The sequence below is a fragment of the Pezoporus occidentalis genome, unplaced genomic scaffold (genome assembly GCF_034315485.1).
Source record: "Pezoporus occidentalis ecotype Australia unplaced genomic scaffold, CSIRO_AGI_Poc_V1 ctg174, whole genome shotgun sequence".
Classification (NCBI taxonomy): Eukaryota; Metazoa; Chordata; class Aves; order Psittaciformes; family Psittacidae; genus Pezoporus; species Pezoporus occidentalis.
The window spans coordinates 229481-247194 of record NW_026913576.1 but is presented as its reverse complement, the minus strand read 5'-3'; the positions used below and the strand labels follow the sequence as shown (position 1 = coordinate 247194).

The following is a 17714-nucleotide window of genomic DNA, read 5'->3' as shown; positions in this document are numbered from 1 at the left end:
TTGCATCTACTAAAAAGGATAGTGTTGACAATAAGATAAGAAAGCTAGTTCATTATTGTTTAAGGAAATGAGCTAATCATATCATGGGTTGTTATCTGCTGCATTGTTTGAGTCATAATTTTTTTGGCATCAGGCATAATGATTAAAAGGAGAATTTAAGCCTTCTAACCTCTCCAGAATAATTGTGCCTATATGTGTTTATGGCTATATGGAAAATAGGGAAACTTCCATGAGGGAAACCCATAATTTGATTGAATAACATAATGTTCTTATATTGCATGATCAAAAGTGCAGAAATGCTGACAACTTACTTACTCTATCACTCTGTAAAAATGAAATTGTGTACTCTGGCTTTTATGTTACCTGCTATGTAAGCTTTTATTATATTTTTCTGAATCTTTCAAAGGATGCAGAAAATCCTGCTGATTTGACCAGTTTTGTGGTAGCATGCAGTATTGGAAACATAACCATTCAGGATCTTCAGGATTACGTGAAGGTTACAATCAAGCATACCAAAATTCAGGTAAAACAAGACTCACCATTCAGCGGAAAAGAATGCAGATTATGTATAGGCAAAGCATATAGCCTGATTCATTTGGATGGATTTTTGCCACTCAGAGGCAATTTCCGTGCCATTAACTGTAGGCAGCACCTCTGTTCATGACCAAATTCGCAACCAGTGACCAGGGATGTGATTTATTACACCGCAGCTTTAGAATGACTTAAATTGTTTGATCAAGCATGAATTGCTTTGTTAATAGTTCCCCATATTATTTTGTTGTCATGTGGTTTTCATCAAAGGAAGAATGGACAGAACCATGTTGTTAAAAGATGACTACAATTAATTTAGGGAAATACAGACCAAATGTAACCTTTGGCTACATGCTGTTTCAGTTAAAAAATATGTCAGCTTGACTCTGTTCTTCATGTTGTCAATAGCTACTCCAAAAGAGACAGCACTGTAGAAGTTAAGACAGAATATTAAGATGTTAAAATGCAGTACCGAAGAAAACTGTTTATATAGTGGGAGCCTGGTTTGTGATTTTCACAGTTTGATTAACTTGGATTAATCTTATGTTTCATTATAATTTAATATTTTGTCAGGCAAAACAACCTTCCCTTAAATTCAGCAGGCTTTTGCATGTTTTCTAGGCCAGTTACATAGAGGATTCACTTAAAAGTCCTAAGGAAGTGAACAGTAAAAAGTATTTAGTCTGTAAAAACATCATATTCATGGATAACTGTAGTGAGAAAATAAAACATCATTATTCTGAGGATGTGGAAAAGAAGCAGTTCAAAGGAACAGTGCTCTAGATTTTATAATCTAGGCAGCTGTGTCTTTCTAGCAGAGTACGTTTTAAATTGACAGTAGACAAAATTTCAAGAATCCGAATGATATTTAGTCTTCTGCTCATTTAATGAAAAGATATGTAGTAAAACTTCTGCTGTACATGTATATGTTGATAAGACTTGTCTGAAGAGGTATACAAAGCCTAATTTTGCATATGTTCTTAGGAAGATCCTAAGCCTACCTGTGTCTTCTGGGATATGAACAAAAATGGTAAGTTTAAAATTACTGTATTTTCTTTTATGTGGGGAATAAAAGTGTCTAAGTTTTAAAATTGGTCACAGACTTGGCCATTTTGCTTCTTAATCAGTCCTTGCACAATTCAATGAAATCTTTAGATTGTATTTTTTCTTCTGGTTAATACAGTTGCTTGCAACAGCAGAGGTTAAATATACTTTTAGAAAATTTTTAATGTTAATTTGTTTAACATTTTAAATTTGTAAATTATTTTTTTCTACTTTTCTGTATCTGATAGCAGTTTCTAACTGATCTGTCTGTATGTGTTAATTAAAAAAGTAATGCTGCACAGATAAATGAATGGTTCTTAGCCATATTTTTAATTGATCATTTTTATATGTTGGTTATTTAATTGTGAGATTGTGCCTGTTACAAATCTTAAGCTCGTTTTTCTTCCATAGAAGATTAGGAACTGCATTACACAAACCTCATCCACCTTGTAAATGGATGGCAGTCCAGCATGATGAGGTCTCATATGGAGACATTAACAAGACAGCATTTTAGCCCATTCTTCATTGCTACTGTCTAACCCATGTGTGATGTTACACTCAGGTTCTTCATTCTTTGCAAAGACAAAGTCATTCTCTGGGATGAATTTCCAGATCCTTCTACGTTAGAAGATCACTACTGAGATATTTCTCTTGCTTACAGTGAAACAAATAAAGCAAAGAAATAACTGTCCTTACCAGGAGGATTCCCAGGGGAGAGATTTAGTGTTGCAAGAAATAAAATTTACCGTCCAAACTTGTCCTTGAAATCGTGAAATTCAACAGAAGAACTGAAGAGAATGCAGAAGGATAAAAATGAGGGGGGGCTGGGTGGGATGGGTAAGAATAATCCAGTTTGGAAACTAAACTTAAGAAGGAGAAACACACAGGGAGAAAAGTTTTTCTAGTAGCTGCTTGAATGGGGGAGACTTTTAAGTGGTTTTGGAACATCATCGCAGTCTTTTGAGAGATTCTGTCTTGAATTTGGGGTAAAGTTATAGGGCCAGTCAGGTAATTTGCTGATTTTGCCTGGAGCTGTGCAAAAATGTCCTAAGAGTTCAGAGAATACGAACTATTTCACAAAATTAGTTCATGTTTTAGCAGGAGAAAATGAAAGGAGAAGTAATCGGAAATCCAAATTTTACTTTTTACCTTTCTATTTTTAAAAAAATAATATTTCTACTTATTTCTCATAATGGCCTTTTCAGGTGGGGGGTAGGGGATTGTTTACTTCATGTTTTTTCTGAAGGCCACAAAGGATCATTGGGATTATCCACGCTGACCTTGTGCATTACATGCTCCAGAGAGGAAGGGTGGGACCCTCTGCTCCAGGCAATAAATGCCTGGGGATATATAAGTAGAGGGAGGTAGTTGCAGACGTTATGTCAGTGTGGTAAAAAAGAGTTCTAAAACCTGTTGGGTAAAACTAAGCTGTGTTTTAATGAGTGATCCACAAAGTCATTCATCAGCTCAAAAAAGCTTCCTACTTTTTAGATCTTGATCTATTGCTTCAGCTCAGTGGTCCATTACTGGGACACTCATCTGGTGTGATTCTCTGCAGAAACTAGGAAATCTGACACTTGCTTCTCTCCTGATTGTTTTTTATGTTCACTTACACAATTTGAGAAAGCGTTTGCACAAGATGAAATATGTATTAGAAGAGAGAATGACATGAGTTTGTGGGAAAGCACAGTTTCTCCTCTTTGATTTCCACAGGTGGAAGTGGTGGCTGGAACCCTGAGGGCTGCCAGGTGGACACAGAATCCAATGAAAATGAGACGGTTTGCTTATGCAATCACCTCACACACTTTGGGGTCCTAATGGTAGGTAAACTCACTGTTCACTAAGTTACCTTTTCTAGGAACTGCAATGCAGTTTTTGTCTTGGGTCAAGAACACTCATATTTTTCGTATCATCATTTTCCCCATTATTGTCATAAAGTTATTTTTTCATAACAAAATAGCTAGTGATAAGGACTCGGGAATGAGGTAATGTAAAGTTAGCAATGAAAGTATGTTGTTGTTGCTGTTTTATTGTTATGATTATTATTGAGTTCTTTACAAGTGGCTAAATATTTAAAAATAAAAAATTGTGCCCATAAGAGTATTCTATATTTTAAAAATACTGTGCCACAAAAGACCTGGTGTTGAGACTTCTGAGCAATACCAAAATACAGAGAGCATATTATACCATCCTTCAAAGCTGGGACAAGGCTCAGTGAAAAAGAAAGTCATAGACTGTAAAGTCAAGGCCCAATAATAACACTTCCACTAGTGAAACAGAAAAAAATTACCTTAATGACTCATAAGGATTTCTCTTACCAATATAATCTGACAACAATGACATGCAGCTGTCACATGTAACAAGAGGGCGTAGCAAGAGGGAAGTGAACGAAGTCTAGGTAGATTTGAAATGTCAAGATCAGGGAAGTGGGAAAGTTGTTTGCAGAAAAAAAAAAAAAGTAGGAGAAAAAGTTCAGGTGCTGTTTTCAGAACAATAAAAGAGAGACTCACATTGTCAGGGAAAAGAGTCATGGGGAAAAAATGTCCTAGCGTCAGTAAAATGGCTAAGGAGGATGAAAAGTCAAGGGAGCACAATAATTCCCTTTCATCCTGAGATTCAAGAGACTAAATCATCCCTCACAAATTTAGGTTGCAAATCTGACAATATTTATATTTATCTACTGCCAAAAAGTATAGATCAATACCTTCTTTCCTGAAATATGTAAACCTGTACTTGCTGTTTTCTTATAAACGGCTTTAATCAGCTTTGGGGATGCCTTGCAGTACAAGCCTTTTCCTGGAAAAAGGCTGCTCACTGAGAGCTCATATAATATGTGTAACTCATACTCTTTCAGAGCCTTAAGCAAAGTCTCCAGACAGGGTGGCTGAGATAGGTAGGGCATAGCCTATCAGGAAGATGAAAAAGGGAAATGTACAGAGCACTTCAACCACAGTATCATAATTCTTCTGGCATTCAAGTGTCTCCAGCAATTTGCACATGAAGTCTTTTTGAGAGGAAGAAAATCTCAACATTAAAAAGATGGAATACTGTTACCTTGTATTAACATGTGGAGATTTTTTTTATGCTCAGAAGTGGGCTGGAACATTTCTTTCCATCTAAAATGAACATTCTTTGGCCTCTGAAGCATACCTACATAAAAGATATCTGCTCTTGATCACAACAGTGCTCCTAATGGAAGTTTTTGGGGTTTAATTTAACTTGTTTCAGTGACACATAGGACTTGACTTAACTGAACAAGGGAGCCCCGTGCACCAATTTTTTCAGCTTTGGCTTTCCAGATCCTTCTTAACAGAGCTACTCTCTTCATGTCAGGCTCAGATGTACATATGAAAAAGCCACATGCTTTTTGTCTTTTTGCAGGCTAAATTGTAGTCTTGTTTCACTTTTCATCCTCAAACACAGAAAAAAAGAGCTTTCTGTAGGGTATAGTCAATGAGTCCCTTCTCTTCTCCGAATGCTTTTGTGGCACTTTGAAATAAGGCAGAAGTTCTCTGAATCTGGGCTGTGTTCCAGTAGATTTTTACATAGTTTTGACCCTTCTAATTGCTTTTCCATTTTAATAATCTTTTCTGACTTTAATTTAGATATTAAATTGTTTTCAAATAACATTCTTCTTGTATATACAAACTGTCATATAAGGTTGGGACAAGGTGTAAGAAACCTGCTTCTTCCTTTTCCTATAAAGAATGCAATCTTTGGAGCATTTCATTCTTTTTGCTAGATAATTTTCCTAGGTACAGCTACTGTAAAATGGAAACCATTATGTGTTAGTATTTGCTTACATTTACTCCACTGTGATATAGATCCAAACATTCTCATTTTTTTTGTCCTTAAAAAAAGGAAATAACACTGCCATTTATGCTCAGACAGTACTATGTGGCAATTACAGCTGGACAGAAAACTGGAAAAAAAAAATCCTCAGGATGTTCCTGCTTCATTTCCAATTTTTTTTTAATGTTGTCTTTGTCACTTTTTTTCTGACCAATTCTATTTATGACTATAGTTTGCATGTCAAAACAGACCATAAAACCAAAAAGGAGTATCTTGCCCTTGGTTTCACCCATAGATGATCAGGAACTTTTAATAATGAGAAGTGATGTCAGAAACTTCCCAGAATGTTGCACATTTTAGTATGAATACTTTTAAATTACATTCTCTTAAATCTTGCATCTTCTTAAAGAGTGTTGCTTGTAAGCAATGGAACTAAAAATTTTGAAAAAGCAATGGAACTAAAAATTTTGAAAATTTTCCCAGAGAAGGACATTTCAATTCCTGGTACTGAATTATAAGGGTCAGTATCAGACTCTGTCTGCTGATCCCAGCAGTTATAATACTTAAAACACAATGTTTTGAAGAGCTATGGGAAGGAAGTGAGACGTGTAACAACTATAGACTAAGTATACTCAATAAACATGAACCCTCATGTCAGGGTTACAGTAATATTGCCAAAGTGCTTTGGAATTTTACTTGACTAATTACCAAGAGTGTTGTGCACATGGCGAAAGTGTTTGCTGTAACTGATACCTCTTCCTCCTCTCTCAAATAGGATCTTCAGAGAACCGTTACACAAATAGACCCACAGAATACCAAGGTCCTCACCTTTATCACTTACATAGGCTGTGGGATATCTGCTATATTTTCAGCTGCAACTCTTCTGACATATATTGCATTTGAGTAAGTATTAGTTCTGTGAAAAAGATCACAAAGGAGGTATCTGAATGTGATGAGTAAAATAAATTAGTTGTATGGTTAGTGTGGTTTATTTGTCTAGGAAAGGAAATTTATATATATATATATATATAAAATTTTAAAAAAGCCTCCAAAATCATGGTCACAATGTTGTGATTTTTTTTTTTTTTTTAAAAGAGACTTAACTTTATGTTAGTGCGTCTCAAAAATTTCACTTTTGGGAGTACAGAATCTTCTAGAGTCTAAACAGATATGTATTATTTTAAAATCCTCCACCAGGCTTTTAGTAAAAACAAAACAAATCTTACCTGTGTGAGTATAACAAGTCCTAAGTATAAAGAGAGAAATTTCCAGCTGCATTTACATTTACATTACATGGAATGTAATTTCCAATTACATTCTAGAGCCCTTCAGGAAGAAGTGGAAAGAGAAATAAAATTAATATAAATTGTGAAATGTTGCAACAATTTCAATAGCAGTCCTACTGAAATGTGAAAGTGACTCAAGGGAATCCAAAAGTTTTGAAGTGGTACAGTACTGTGAATAGTAAAAAGAGAAAATGAAGTCATGTCAACACAAAGGAACCATTCCGCCTGTAACAAAACAGGACAGAGTAGCTCCTGAAGAATGATAGTCTGCTAGGGGAGGAAAAGGATTTTCTGAGTTCTGAATATCTCCAATGATTGCATTCCTATGGCATTACCTATGGTATAGCATTCTGTTCCAACATGGCAGAAGTTGTTGGCTTGGCCATCAGTTCATACATTTCAATGTGTGTTAGTTAAAAACAAAAACTGACTTGATCTTCAATATTCCTAAAATGCTATTAAGCAAGCAAACAAACAAACAAAAAAACCCAAACAAACAGGAAAGATTATGCACTGAACTATATATTCCAAAAATCAAGCAAAGATTTACGTGGAAAATTACCAGATGAGCTTCTGGTCAGCTGTATTTTGCAAGTGTTCTTCTAATTCAGTTTTCATTTAAAGTACAAAACACATTGTGTTATATTTAATTTGAAGGGGGTTTAATAATAGATTGGTTGCTAAAATATTGTAGTAGTTAATTAGCTTATTAAGCACCCAAAGAAGTAGTAGTTTTCCCGCATCACATATAGCAGAAGCCTGCAGAGATATCACACAGAAGTACACATCACTATGCTTTATTGCCATAAAAGCTTACAGATAGCAGCAAATCCCAGTAAGTAGCTTGGGTGATTGAAGCCAATTAATCATATGCGCCTGTATTTCTCTCATTAGGAAGTTGCGAAGAGATTACCCATCCAAGATCCTGATGAACTTGAGCACAGCCCTGCTCTTTCTTAACCTGATCTTCTTACTTGATGGCTGGATTGCATCCTTTGACATAGATGGCCTCTGCATAGCTGTAGCTGCACTTTTGCACTTTTTTCTTCTGGCCACCTTTACATGGATGGGACTGGAAGCTGTTCACATGTACATTGCTCTGGTGAAAGTGTTTAACACGTATATACAGCGATACATACTGAAGTTTTGCATCATTGGCTGGGGTGAGTTCAGTAGCGTCAATATTTACATAGCATAGATTTTGAAATTATGCTATATAAAAACTGTCTATCACAAATGCAGAGCAGAATCAAAATTTGTGTGACATTTTCCACACGGTGGTACCTGAGTGCAGTAAACCCACTCTGTTGCGGAATTACTCTGTATTAATTCTGTGCAAATACACCATAACTGGAACCCCGTGTCCAGAGCAGCTCACAGCCCAAGGAGGAGTGTGGAGACCAAACAAACTTTCCAGGGAGGCCAGAATGGGAGAGGGCAAATATTAGTGTCATATCAAATACAGAGAACCGTGGCACACAATGAATTCAGAAACTCTTGCAGTTACTACAAAGCCTATGGGGATCTTTGCATTGACTTTCAAAAAGCTTTCAACCCAACTTAAAGTTTCTTCCCAACAAGTACAAGACTATGGCAGAATCAGAAGCAAACAAAACTTCCTGAGCTTCAGCACAGTGTTTAAACCACAGAGAGAGCCTGCCTGCCCTAAGCAGTGTACACAGCAGGACTGAAATGGAAAATATAATATTAAAAAATAACTGCAAGGGTCAGGCAGCAAGGCTTTTATTCTTCTTTTTTTTTTTTTTCTGTATCAGGAATCTGTGCCCTCTGCTTGAATGCACATATTGTGTTTGAAATAATACAACACAATACAAAACCATTAACCTCATGGCTAGAGCATTGACCTCAGTCCAGCTGATAATTGATGTCTTTCCATTGGCAACTAGCATCCTCTTTGGCAGCCTCAGCAGAGGACAAGGACTGAGTGGTTGGAAAAGCAAATTAACCTCTTCCCCTTTGAATCTGTTTTGTCATAGCAAGGATAAGACATGTAAATAAGGCATGTCAGGAAATGTAGGTTTCTTTTGTGTGAGCTGTACCATTCTGCACAGAGTTCTCTTCTGTATAGCTGTCGATTTTACAAAAATATTCCCTTTACCTAATTATTAAGAAATAATGCACACACTTAACACACATTTACAGCTGCGAGAAGCAGTGGAGAAACTACAGGTTCAAGTTCACATTCCCCAGTTCTCCAGAGTAATAAAGTGACACTAGCATCAATGAAAAAAGATCCCCCCAAAAACTCCCAGTATCATCCCTCCATTAGATCTCATTTTTGTAATAGTTTGTTAACCTTCTTCTCGCTATAAGAGCCTGCATGCAATTTCAAATTTGGTAACTAAGGGAGATTATTTTACTTTACTTTCCATATTGCATACTTACAGGATGTTATGAGGCTTATTCAGTTAATACCCATTAATTTCTTCGATTACTATTTGAACTATTGTTTAAAAAATTGTTTCCTTCTACTTCTCTGTGCAGTTTTCTGACAGAACTACCTCAGGATAGTCTGTATTAATAAGGGTGGAGACATCAGTAATTTGGCTTTGCATGGTGATTTTGAAGTTTTAGGTGATTTGAAAGCAAGCTGCTAGTTTTCTTGTTTCAGGTTTGCCAGCTCTGGTGATAGCAATTGTTTTTGCAAGTGCTAATACAAATGCAAGTCATGTATATGGCAAACAGTTATACGGCAAAGATGCTAATGGACAAGGAGGAGACAACTTGTGAGTATTTCTTTTAATCTCATACCATTTAGCATTTAAAGTATGAAAGAAATTGCACTGAATGTATGAAAGAAAAGTACGAAAAAACAGCATTGGTCAGATGCTTTGGAAAAGTTCCTTGCCTGGCAAAGCTGTCATTTTGTATTTTTATTATTGTTTCATGCTAAATATTCTGTCAGTTTGCTATTAGAGGAGCAAGCTGGGTCTCTCACACGGCCAGCTGCCAAACGGCTACCTCAAAAGGCTACCCATCCTGCTTATTCTGCAGAGATGTGAGTTCTCCTTTCACTCAAGTGACAGAAACTTGGGATTTTGACACTGAAAATCCAAGTTTTCCCATTCTGTTACTAAAGTATCCTGTGCTTCACACAGGTGAAAGTGTGGAAGCTACACATACTGAGGCTAAGCTTTCCATGATGGCATTGCAGTCCCCACAACTTGTATCTGAGGCCAGATTTTCTGTTTAGCTTCAACAAAAATGCAGTACAACCCTCAGACTTCTGACGTAGAATCATAGAATCATAGAATAGTTAGGGCTGGAAAGGACCTTAAGACCAACCCCCCTGCCATGGGCAGGGACACCTCACACTAAACCATGTCATCCAAGGCTCTGTCCAACCTGGCCCTGAACACTGTCAGGGATGGAGCATTCACAACTTCCTCGGGCAACCCACTCCAGTGCCTCACCACCCTCACAGTAAAGGACTTCCTCCTTATATCCAATCTAAACTTCCCCTGTTTAAGTTTTAACCCGTTACCCTTTGTCCTATCACTACAGTCCCTAATGAAGATGGGCTATGGTCATTTAAAATGTCACTAAACTTGATCCTCTTTACAAACAGAAAATAGACAAAGGTTTCATGTTAAAGTATAGCTCAGCATCAGTGATATCAGAGATAGATGGATATTCCTTGTAGGCATATAAATAGTTGGAGTATAGTTTGCATTACCTAAAAATGATCGTATTTTTGTATTTTTTTACAGCTGCTGGATCAAGAATGAAGTTGTCTTTTATGTGACATGTGCTGGATACTTTGGAATCATGTTTCTGATGAATGTTGCCATGTTTATTGTGGTGATGGTGCAGATCTGTGGGAGGAATGGGAAAAGAACTAATCGGAGCCTGAAGGAAGAGATCCTGAGGAACCTCCGTAGCGTGGTCAGCCTGACCTTCCTCTTGGGCATGACATGGGGCTTTGCCTTTTTTGCCTGGGGTCCCTTAACTCTTCCTTTCCTGTACCTCTTCTCAATTTTCAATTCACTGCAAGGTAAGCCGATCAAATAATATTTGAACTGTTGCTGTCCTGGGACATACTACGTTTAGTGATTTGACTAGGAAACACAGATCCAAGCACTCTAGTTTTTCCCTTGATGCTAAACCGTCATTAGTTTCCCTTTATGTGAAATAATACCAATTACATATGGCTTGAATGTCTTAGTTAAAGTAATTAGCACTTCAAGGTCTTTTCCATAAAATGCACTGAATAATAAATAATGCTATTCCTAGCTGCCAGTCTTCAGCAATCAGTGCTGAGATACATGCTGTATGACCTTCAGCATTTTCTTTCACTGATTATAACAAATATAGGAAGCCTCTTTACTTAATTTATCCCTGAAGGGAATCTGTAAAGCTCATAACTATTTTATTTAGGCATGAAAAGCTCATAAGACAAAATTCAGTCCTGTTCCAATGTGAATAAGTAGCACAAAGATATGGGATATCCTTTAGCTCTGTAAGGAAAATCCAGTGACTGTTGTAGTCAGCTTTTTTTTGGTTGCCTTTAGTGAAGTTTTGGATATTTACCTTTCCAACATAGTTCATCTTTTTGAAAATGCTGGAAATTGTAATCAAACAGCCATAAATTACAGAATTGTATAGGTGACATTTAAAAGAATTTCAGCTGAGAGCTGAAATTTGCATTGTCCTTCAATGTCATTGGAGGAGCATGTGTTATGCCACACAAATACTGAGATAAGAAACAAATTTTCTCAGGGTCAGCAAAATATCTTCCCTTTATGAAAAAACGTACTTACTGTGACACTGTGTAGATTATATCTCTTACAGCTGAGGTATATTTACTGTGCTAAAAGATTTATTGAGCATTTGCAGAAAGAGAATAATGTTGTAGGTTTTGGTATGGTTCAGTTTCAACCAAAAATACTTTGGTAAAATGGCAAAAGTTGTTCGGATGTGGTGTTCTTACTAAAGACTTGTTTTCCAAAGAACAGATTCTGATACTCCCCTGGCAGCATAGTAAAGTATTTGCTGCAGTGTGTCCCTGTTAGAAATTTAGAAGGGCCTAAGGAGATTAGAAGTATGCGAAGAACATGAAAAAAGATTGAAACTCTGAAAAGCGTGCCAAGGACCAAATTGAACAAGTTCTCTGTAACCAGAATTTCCAGTGCAATCAATTAGTCTTGTATGTGCAGAGTGTACACAAGGTTGACCACCACTGCTTAAGTCTCTGTGGGGTAATAACACCATTCAATGGAAAATGAGTATTTGGAAGGCAGTTAAGCCAGGAGATGAAACTGAAAAAGCTGAGGAGTAAATGCAAAAGCAAGAGTGAAGAGCTTTTCACAGATTTTGGTAGCAATGATGGCACAGTATATGCTCAGGAATGTCATATAAAGCACAGGAAGATAACAATCCCATATCTCAAAATGCTTACTGCTGTGTCAGAAAGAGCTAGGCAAAGCTAAGGAAGAGGATATTTAAAATCACATATATCTGGTGCAGTGCACATGTAGCAGTAAGGGGATGGAATGGAGCAAAGGAAAAATTAGGGTTTGTATCGGGAAGCATTTCTTAGCACCAAAAAGATGGGCAAAGTCTGACAAGTCTTTCATCAGTATTAGAATGAGCTTTTTTGAAGACCTCAGTAAATACGTTTATTCCCTCTCAAGTTTTTTGAAACCTGCATGAGTATTTTAAGCTATACCTGCAGCCTCCATCAAGTTTTCTGTGCGCTGTCAGTGAAAAAGTAAATTGCAGCAGCTACTGGTGTTAGTGTACTTTGCTATTTCATCTACATAGGAAATGATTTTTTTCTCTTTGATGCTCAAAGTAAAAAAAAATGGGAACATCTTTTTTTGGCTGCTCATTTTATATGTATGCCTGGGCAAGCCAAATACCTTCAAGTCCAAACCAAGCCTAGGTCTGATTTGGCTCTGGGAAGCAAAACCAAAACTGTGCTACTAAAGCACATTGTAAACTTAATGAATAATGAAATACAGATTAAAAAAAAAAATCTAGAGACCAAGTCCAGACAGGGCAAAGGCAAAGTACTAATGCAGTACATTTGTTTTGTATTACTATAGGCATGCACATTTTCTTTTTTAACCATTCAGAATAGTCCAGACATTCACTACAACTTAATTAAGCATCAATTTAGTAAGTTTGTAGCTGTGCAGAAGTACGAAGAGGTAATTTGGGCCACAAACAACTGCTTATCTCTAAGCCTGTAAGAGCTGCTAATGATTGAATTGGGATTATTGTGTGCTTAAAACCACACAAAGAAATGTTTCACTGAACAGAAAAACTGTAGTGCAGCAGAGTTTGTGTATGGGATGCGTTAAGGTATGTTTGCCTTTCCTAAATTGTGCTGCTTTGTTTTGGTTTGGTTTTTTTCCCTATCAGCTCTTGAAAAACTGCAAAAAGTTTTCCATGTCACAACTTTTACCTAAAGTTAACTGATCTCAGTGCTCTGAGCCTGGCGTGATGGCTGTAAGCAAATAGAAGTCCAGTTCAATGACATGCATTCATGCAAAATTAGACTTTAACGCTTTGGAGGAAAGAGGATAATTTTATGCTCCAGAGCACTTTTTTCCAAGCTGTACCCTGCCATTGTGCTCTACCAGCTGAAACATAGTAGGCATTAGTATACAGAACTATTCATGATGATCATAAAGGCACTGTTTTAAGGGATGGTACTTAACCACATTTGCCCACATTAAGTAGTATTTATCCATGTTTAAGATATAATCATGAGGGATTTGGCAGTGACATTTTGCCATCAGGTGTTCAGCCTCAGGCTAGCTCTCTCCTAGAGAGTAAGAGTAAAACAAGAACAGGCCAAAACAGAGAACGATGGAAGATTCCACAACTAGTGCCTACCTGGAAAGAGCCAGGAGCATATGAGACTTCCAACTTCTATATTTAGCTCCAAAATATCTGATGAAATTGTATCATATGCCCAGTTAAGACCTCATTTATAGCATGGTAGATGCTTACCTTTTGTCTTGAAAATAAAGATTATACAATTGCAAGCAAAAAATAAACTACAAAAACATTCTTAAACACATTTATTACAATCGCATGCACAAACCAGGAAATTTTCTTAAGAAGTATCTGGACACCTAATTAGTACTTGTAAACATATTCTTACCATTTTCATAATCATTTCAAGTACATACATGAGATGCACATAAATCAAAGTGCTCTTTTCCAGGGCATTCTTTAGTGCCAATTACAAGAATTTCTGGTTGTAAAGGAATACAGCCCAGAGTTCTATACATACAGAACAGGAGAAGATAAAATTATCTCCTTACTAATATAAGTGCCTGTATTTACTTTGCAATTTGTCTCTAGCAGTCCTGTTTGGTGAAAATACTCATTTGGTTCAAAGACAAAACCTTTTAATTATTTCCCTTTCAGCCAAAAAAATAATTAGAAAATCCACACTGAGCTGGATCTAAATCAACAGTGTCAATAAAAGGGGTCCTATTCTCTCTCTTTAGATTTCCTTTCTTCTCTCCAGACACTGACACGGCAGTTAGAGGTTGGAAAAACTTTAATTAATTTCCATACTTCCTAAAGGAGGCAGAGATGACAATAACAAAACTTTAAAATTGTTTTCCTTCACTTACAGTTCAGTCTTTGTTTTAGCAGACATTCATTAATCTGTTTATTTATAAATACATGCTTCATTTGCTGTTTATTTGCTTTTGTCACAGGTTTGTTTATATTTGTATTCCATTGTGCAATGAAAGAAAACGTGCAGAAGCAATGGAGGAGGCATCTTTGCTGTGGCAGATTCCGACTGGCAGACAATTCAGGTAAAAGCAATTCATAGCTCCCCTCCTTAGGTGCTGCAGTAGTCTATTAAAGTCCAGTAGTCTATAAAAGTGAACAGCTTGCTATGTTATTTTTAATATAACTCAATGTAAGCCAGAGATGTGGAAATATAGATTAATCATAGCCTGTCATTTCACTTCAGTACTAACACTTGCCAAGGGACTTTTCATATACCACTTCATAAAAATGCCCAAGCCTTCTCTGTCAGTTTTCCACTGAAGCAGCTGGTGAATTCTGTGCTATAAGCATGGTTTCAAAAGAGTCTTTTGGACCTGGAAAAAAAAAAAAAAGAAGTTCCAGAGATTCAAACTCTGTTATTCAAAAGCCAGTCTTTGTCTCCTACATTACAGCATGTTCGATGAATTGTGTGGACTGTGAGGTTGATCTAGGAGCAATTATTAAAGAGCAGATAGAAATACTCTGACTTCCTTTGTTTTTATCTTTGCCTGTTCAAACTGTTCTGTACTTGACCGTATAATTCAGGGAGACCACTGAGTACTCAAAACCATAGAAAATTCCTTTAGGAGAAGCCTAATGAGGTTCCAGGATTGAAGTTCATCTTCATCTGCAACTCTCAGAGAGCAAGGAGAGCAGTTGGTTTGGACACTTAAAAGTACACCACTTGGGACACTGCATTTATAGTCTCTTGTACCTTTGGCAGTCTCAGATGGCATTAGACTCCTATGTTTAGGAACTGGATTTTGTTTTACTGTCTGATGGAACCAGATGATTTTTTGCTCATATGGTTCTTGCTCAATGTGACCAGCATTGAAATCTACAGTTGATGTAAGGTGGCATAAGCTCATTGCCTAGTAAGGTGAGCTGGTATATCCTGGATAATAACAATGCTCCAGATATCCTTGTGTCCTTTCTGTCTTGGCATCCAAGGTTTGTTTTCAAGTTTTTAAGTAACCTTTTTGCCATGGCGACTTCTGCTTTGTCTTGCTCTGTTTTGTTAGGGAATGCATTGTCATTGTACACTATAAAGTATTTCTGCTTTCACTTTGTAGTAAGAAAATCTGATTCATGATTTTAAAGAGTTAATACAAATTAGGAAAAGCATATTCTTTCTGATCAGGCATCCAGATTGTTTCATCTGTTCAGTTTCCACGTGGTTCATGCTGTAACTCCTGAACTGGAAGACACAGATGGATCACATTATTTCCAGATTTTTATGCTGCTGTTGTGGGTATGATTTGAGTACCTCAGTGGTATAGTTATGTGCGGCCATTATGCCTAGCACTAACCAGTCCAACCCCATCGGCTGGTTTTATTGTGCACGAACCTGACATAGTTTTCAGGCAGAATACTGAAACATAGCCAAATGTGAATTTGCATACCTATCCAGTTGAAGTATACTTCAGGGCATGCTATGATAAGGCAAAGAAACAAACAAGTTAAAGCCCTGCAACACTGCCACAGCTAGATCAGAGAAATAGTAACCTATACCCTAAAGCAATGATTTAAGATAAAATATTTGTCTTGATTTGTATTTCTTAAGCATAAAAGAGGCTACCTAATAGGAAAAGGACAGGCTGTGTGTAAGAAGCAACATTAGGAAATGTACCTGATACTTGAAATGTTCACAATTGAATAAATTAGGCATTTAGTGCCTATGGTAATTATTTATGTAAAAATTTTCAATCATTTTTAGATTGGAGCAAAACAGCCACCAATATTATAAAGAAGAGTTCTGATAATCTTGGGAAATCCCTATCCTCTAGTTCCATTGGCTCCAATTCAACCTACTTAACATCCAAATCAAAATCTACAACAAATACATATTGCAAACGAAACAGCCATACAGGTGAGTTCTTGCCTCTCTGAATATGTAGTTTCATGTTAAAGGCAAAATAGGGATTTCTACTCAAAGGTTAATGTGAGAAAATTTATCCATTTGTATAGGTTTGGTATTTTTAAAATGTATGTTACTGTTTAATAAGAATCTTACTATTATTTTCTCAGTAACCGATATTCAGTGCATCCATTAGCATGAGGGGCTATGCATCAAGTGTTTTAAGAGTGTATGTCTTTCCTGATTATTGAGATTGTACATGAAGAACATTTGCTTTGAATGCAGTAAAAATGACCAGTGTCTTAGAAATACCCCAGTGTACCTGAGCTTGCTTTCAGGACTGCTGTTTGCAGCCATGCTGGAGTACACATCTGGGGCTTGCCTCACCAGGGTACCTGTCCGTGCTGCCACCTCAGGTTTGATGGGCAACACACACAACTGCCCTAAGCAAGCTGTCTTCAGTACTCTCTCCTATGAAGGCACACTTCTGTCAGCAGTCTTCCACAGACAGCATCTATAATAGTCACTGATCACAATGCTGCTCATAATTTAATAGTAGAGGAGGAGAGCATTGTCCACTGCAGAGCAACCTCTCTTCTGCAGACAGAGAATTCCCATTTGCACTTGTGGCAGATAAACATTTAGACCCTTAGTATTGGGATTAATGATAAAAATATGCTTGAATGTTTTGCTGGACTCGACTTTCTATCAGTCTGACAATTAAAGAGACTTAATGCTGGGGCTTTTGAAATGCATTCTTAAAGCAAAACAATAAAACAGTTCCAGATAAAAAGTGAGTAGGTTAAAAGAAACTTGCATTTAGGAAGAAGCTCGTGCTTTCTTCAAAAGTGGTGAGCTTAATCCCATAGACAAGTAAAAGGGACTGCCGTTGGTAATGTAATCAGAGTCTGTAATGTGATGGTTTGTTGGACGTTAAGGGAATACCACAGTTTTCTCTCTGCTTTTAAGATTCTAATACATTTTGCTTTGACCTCTGAAAATACACATTTTTTGTGATAATCCAAAGGAATTTTTGATAAGGTTAGGTTTTTATATGATGACATTCTTCTCACATGTTAAAGTAATAGAAAATAACGTTCAGATTCTGATTTTTAATACAGCTAAAGTTGTTTGATGTCTTAGCTAAATTGCAAACAAATAATATAATAGCTACATGTCTTGGCAACTCTTGTTAATATGGTTATAATGTGCTCTCTGGAATTGACACAAGCGTTCATGTGTTTGTGGTATAGATAATGTCTTCTAAAGCCCTTTCCTCATCAGTGGTGGAGCATTACAGGTAAAATGAGAATTGCTTTTGTTGAATGCATGGGTCGAACAGCAGGGTGGAGGGACATGTCTTGCATGATGACCTCATTGACACAAAGTACTTTGCTAATCAGAAGCGCTGCTTGTTTCTCAATATTACATCTTGCACCATC

General features: G+C 36.8%; 1 protein-coding gene across 7 annotated transcripts in view; it reads left to right on the top strand.

The window, feature by feature from the left end:
• ADGRG6 (adhesion G protein-coupled receptor G6) overlaps positions 1–17714 on the top strand; it is a 111513-nt gene that overhangs the window by 90411 nt on the left and 3388 nt on the right. For 6 of the 7 annotated variants that reach the window (XM_062614238.1, XM_062614241.1, XM_062614237.1 and 3 more), the window contains 9 exons: positions 407–523; positions 1516–1561; positions 3289–3395; positions 6143–6270; positions 7548–7816; positions 9286–9400; positions 10385–10668; positions 14357–14458; positions 16132–16284. In XM_062614238.1, coding sequence (XP_062470222.1) covers positions 407–523; positions 1516–1561; positions 3289–3395; positions 6143–6270; positions 7548–7816; positions 9286–9400; positions 10385–10668; positions 14357–14458; positions 16132–16284 — 1321 coding nt within the window. Of the gene's footprint in view, positions 1–406; positions 524–1515; positions 1562–3288; positions 3396–6142; positions 6271–7547; positions 7817–9285; positions 9401–10384; positions 10669–14356; positions 14459–16131; positions 16285–17525; positions 17573–17714 lie in introns of all 7 variants that reach the window. The other variant, XM_062614242.1, reaches the window with a different exon arrangement.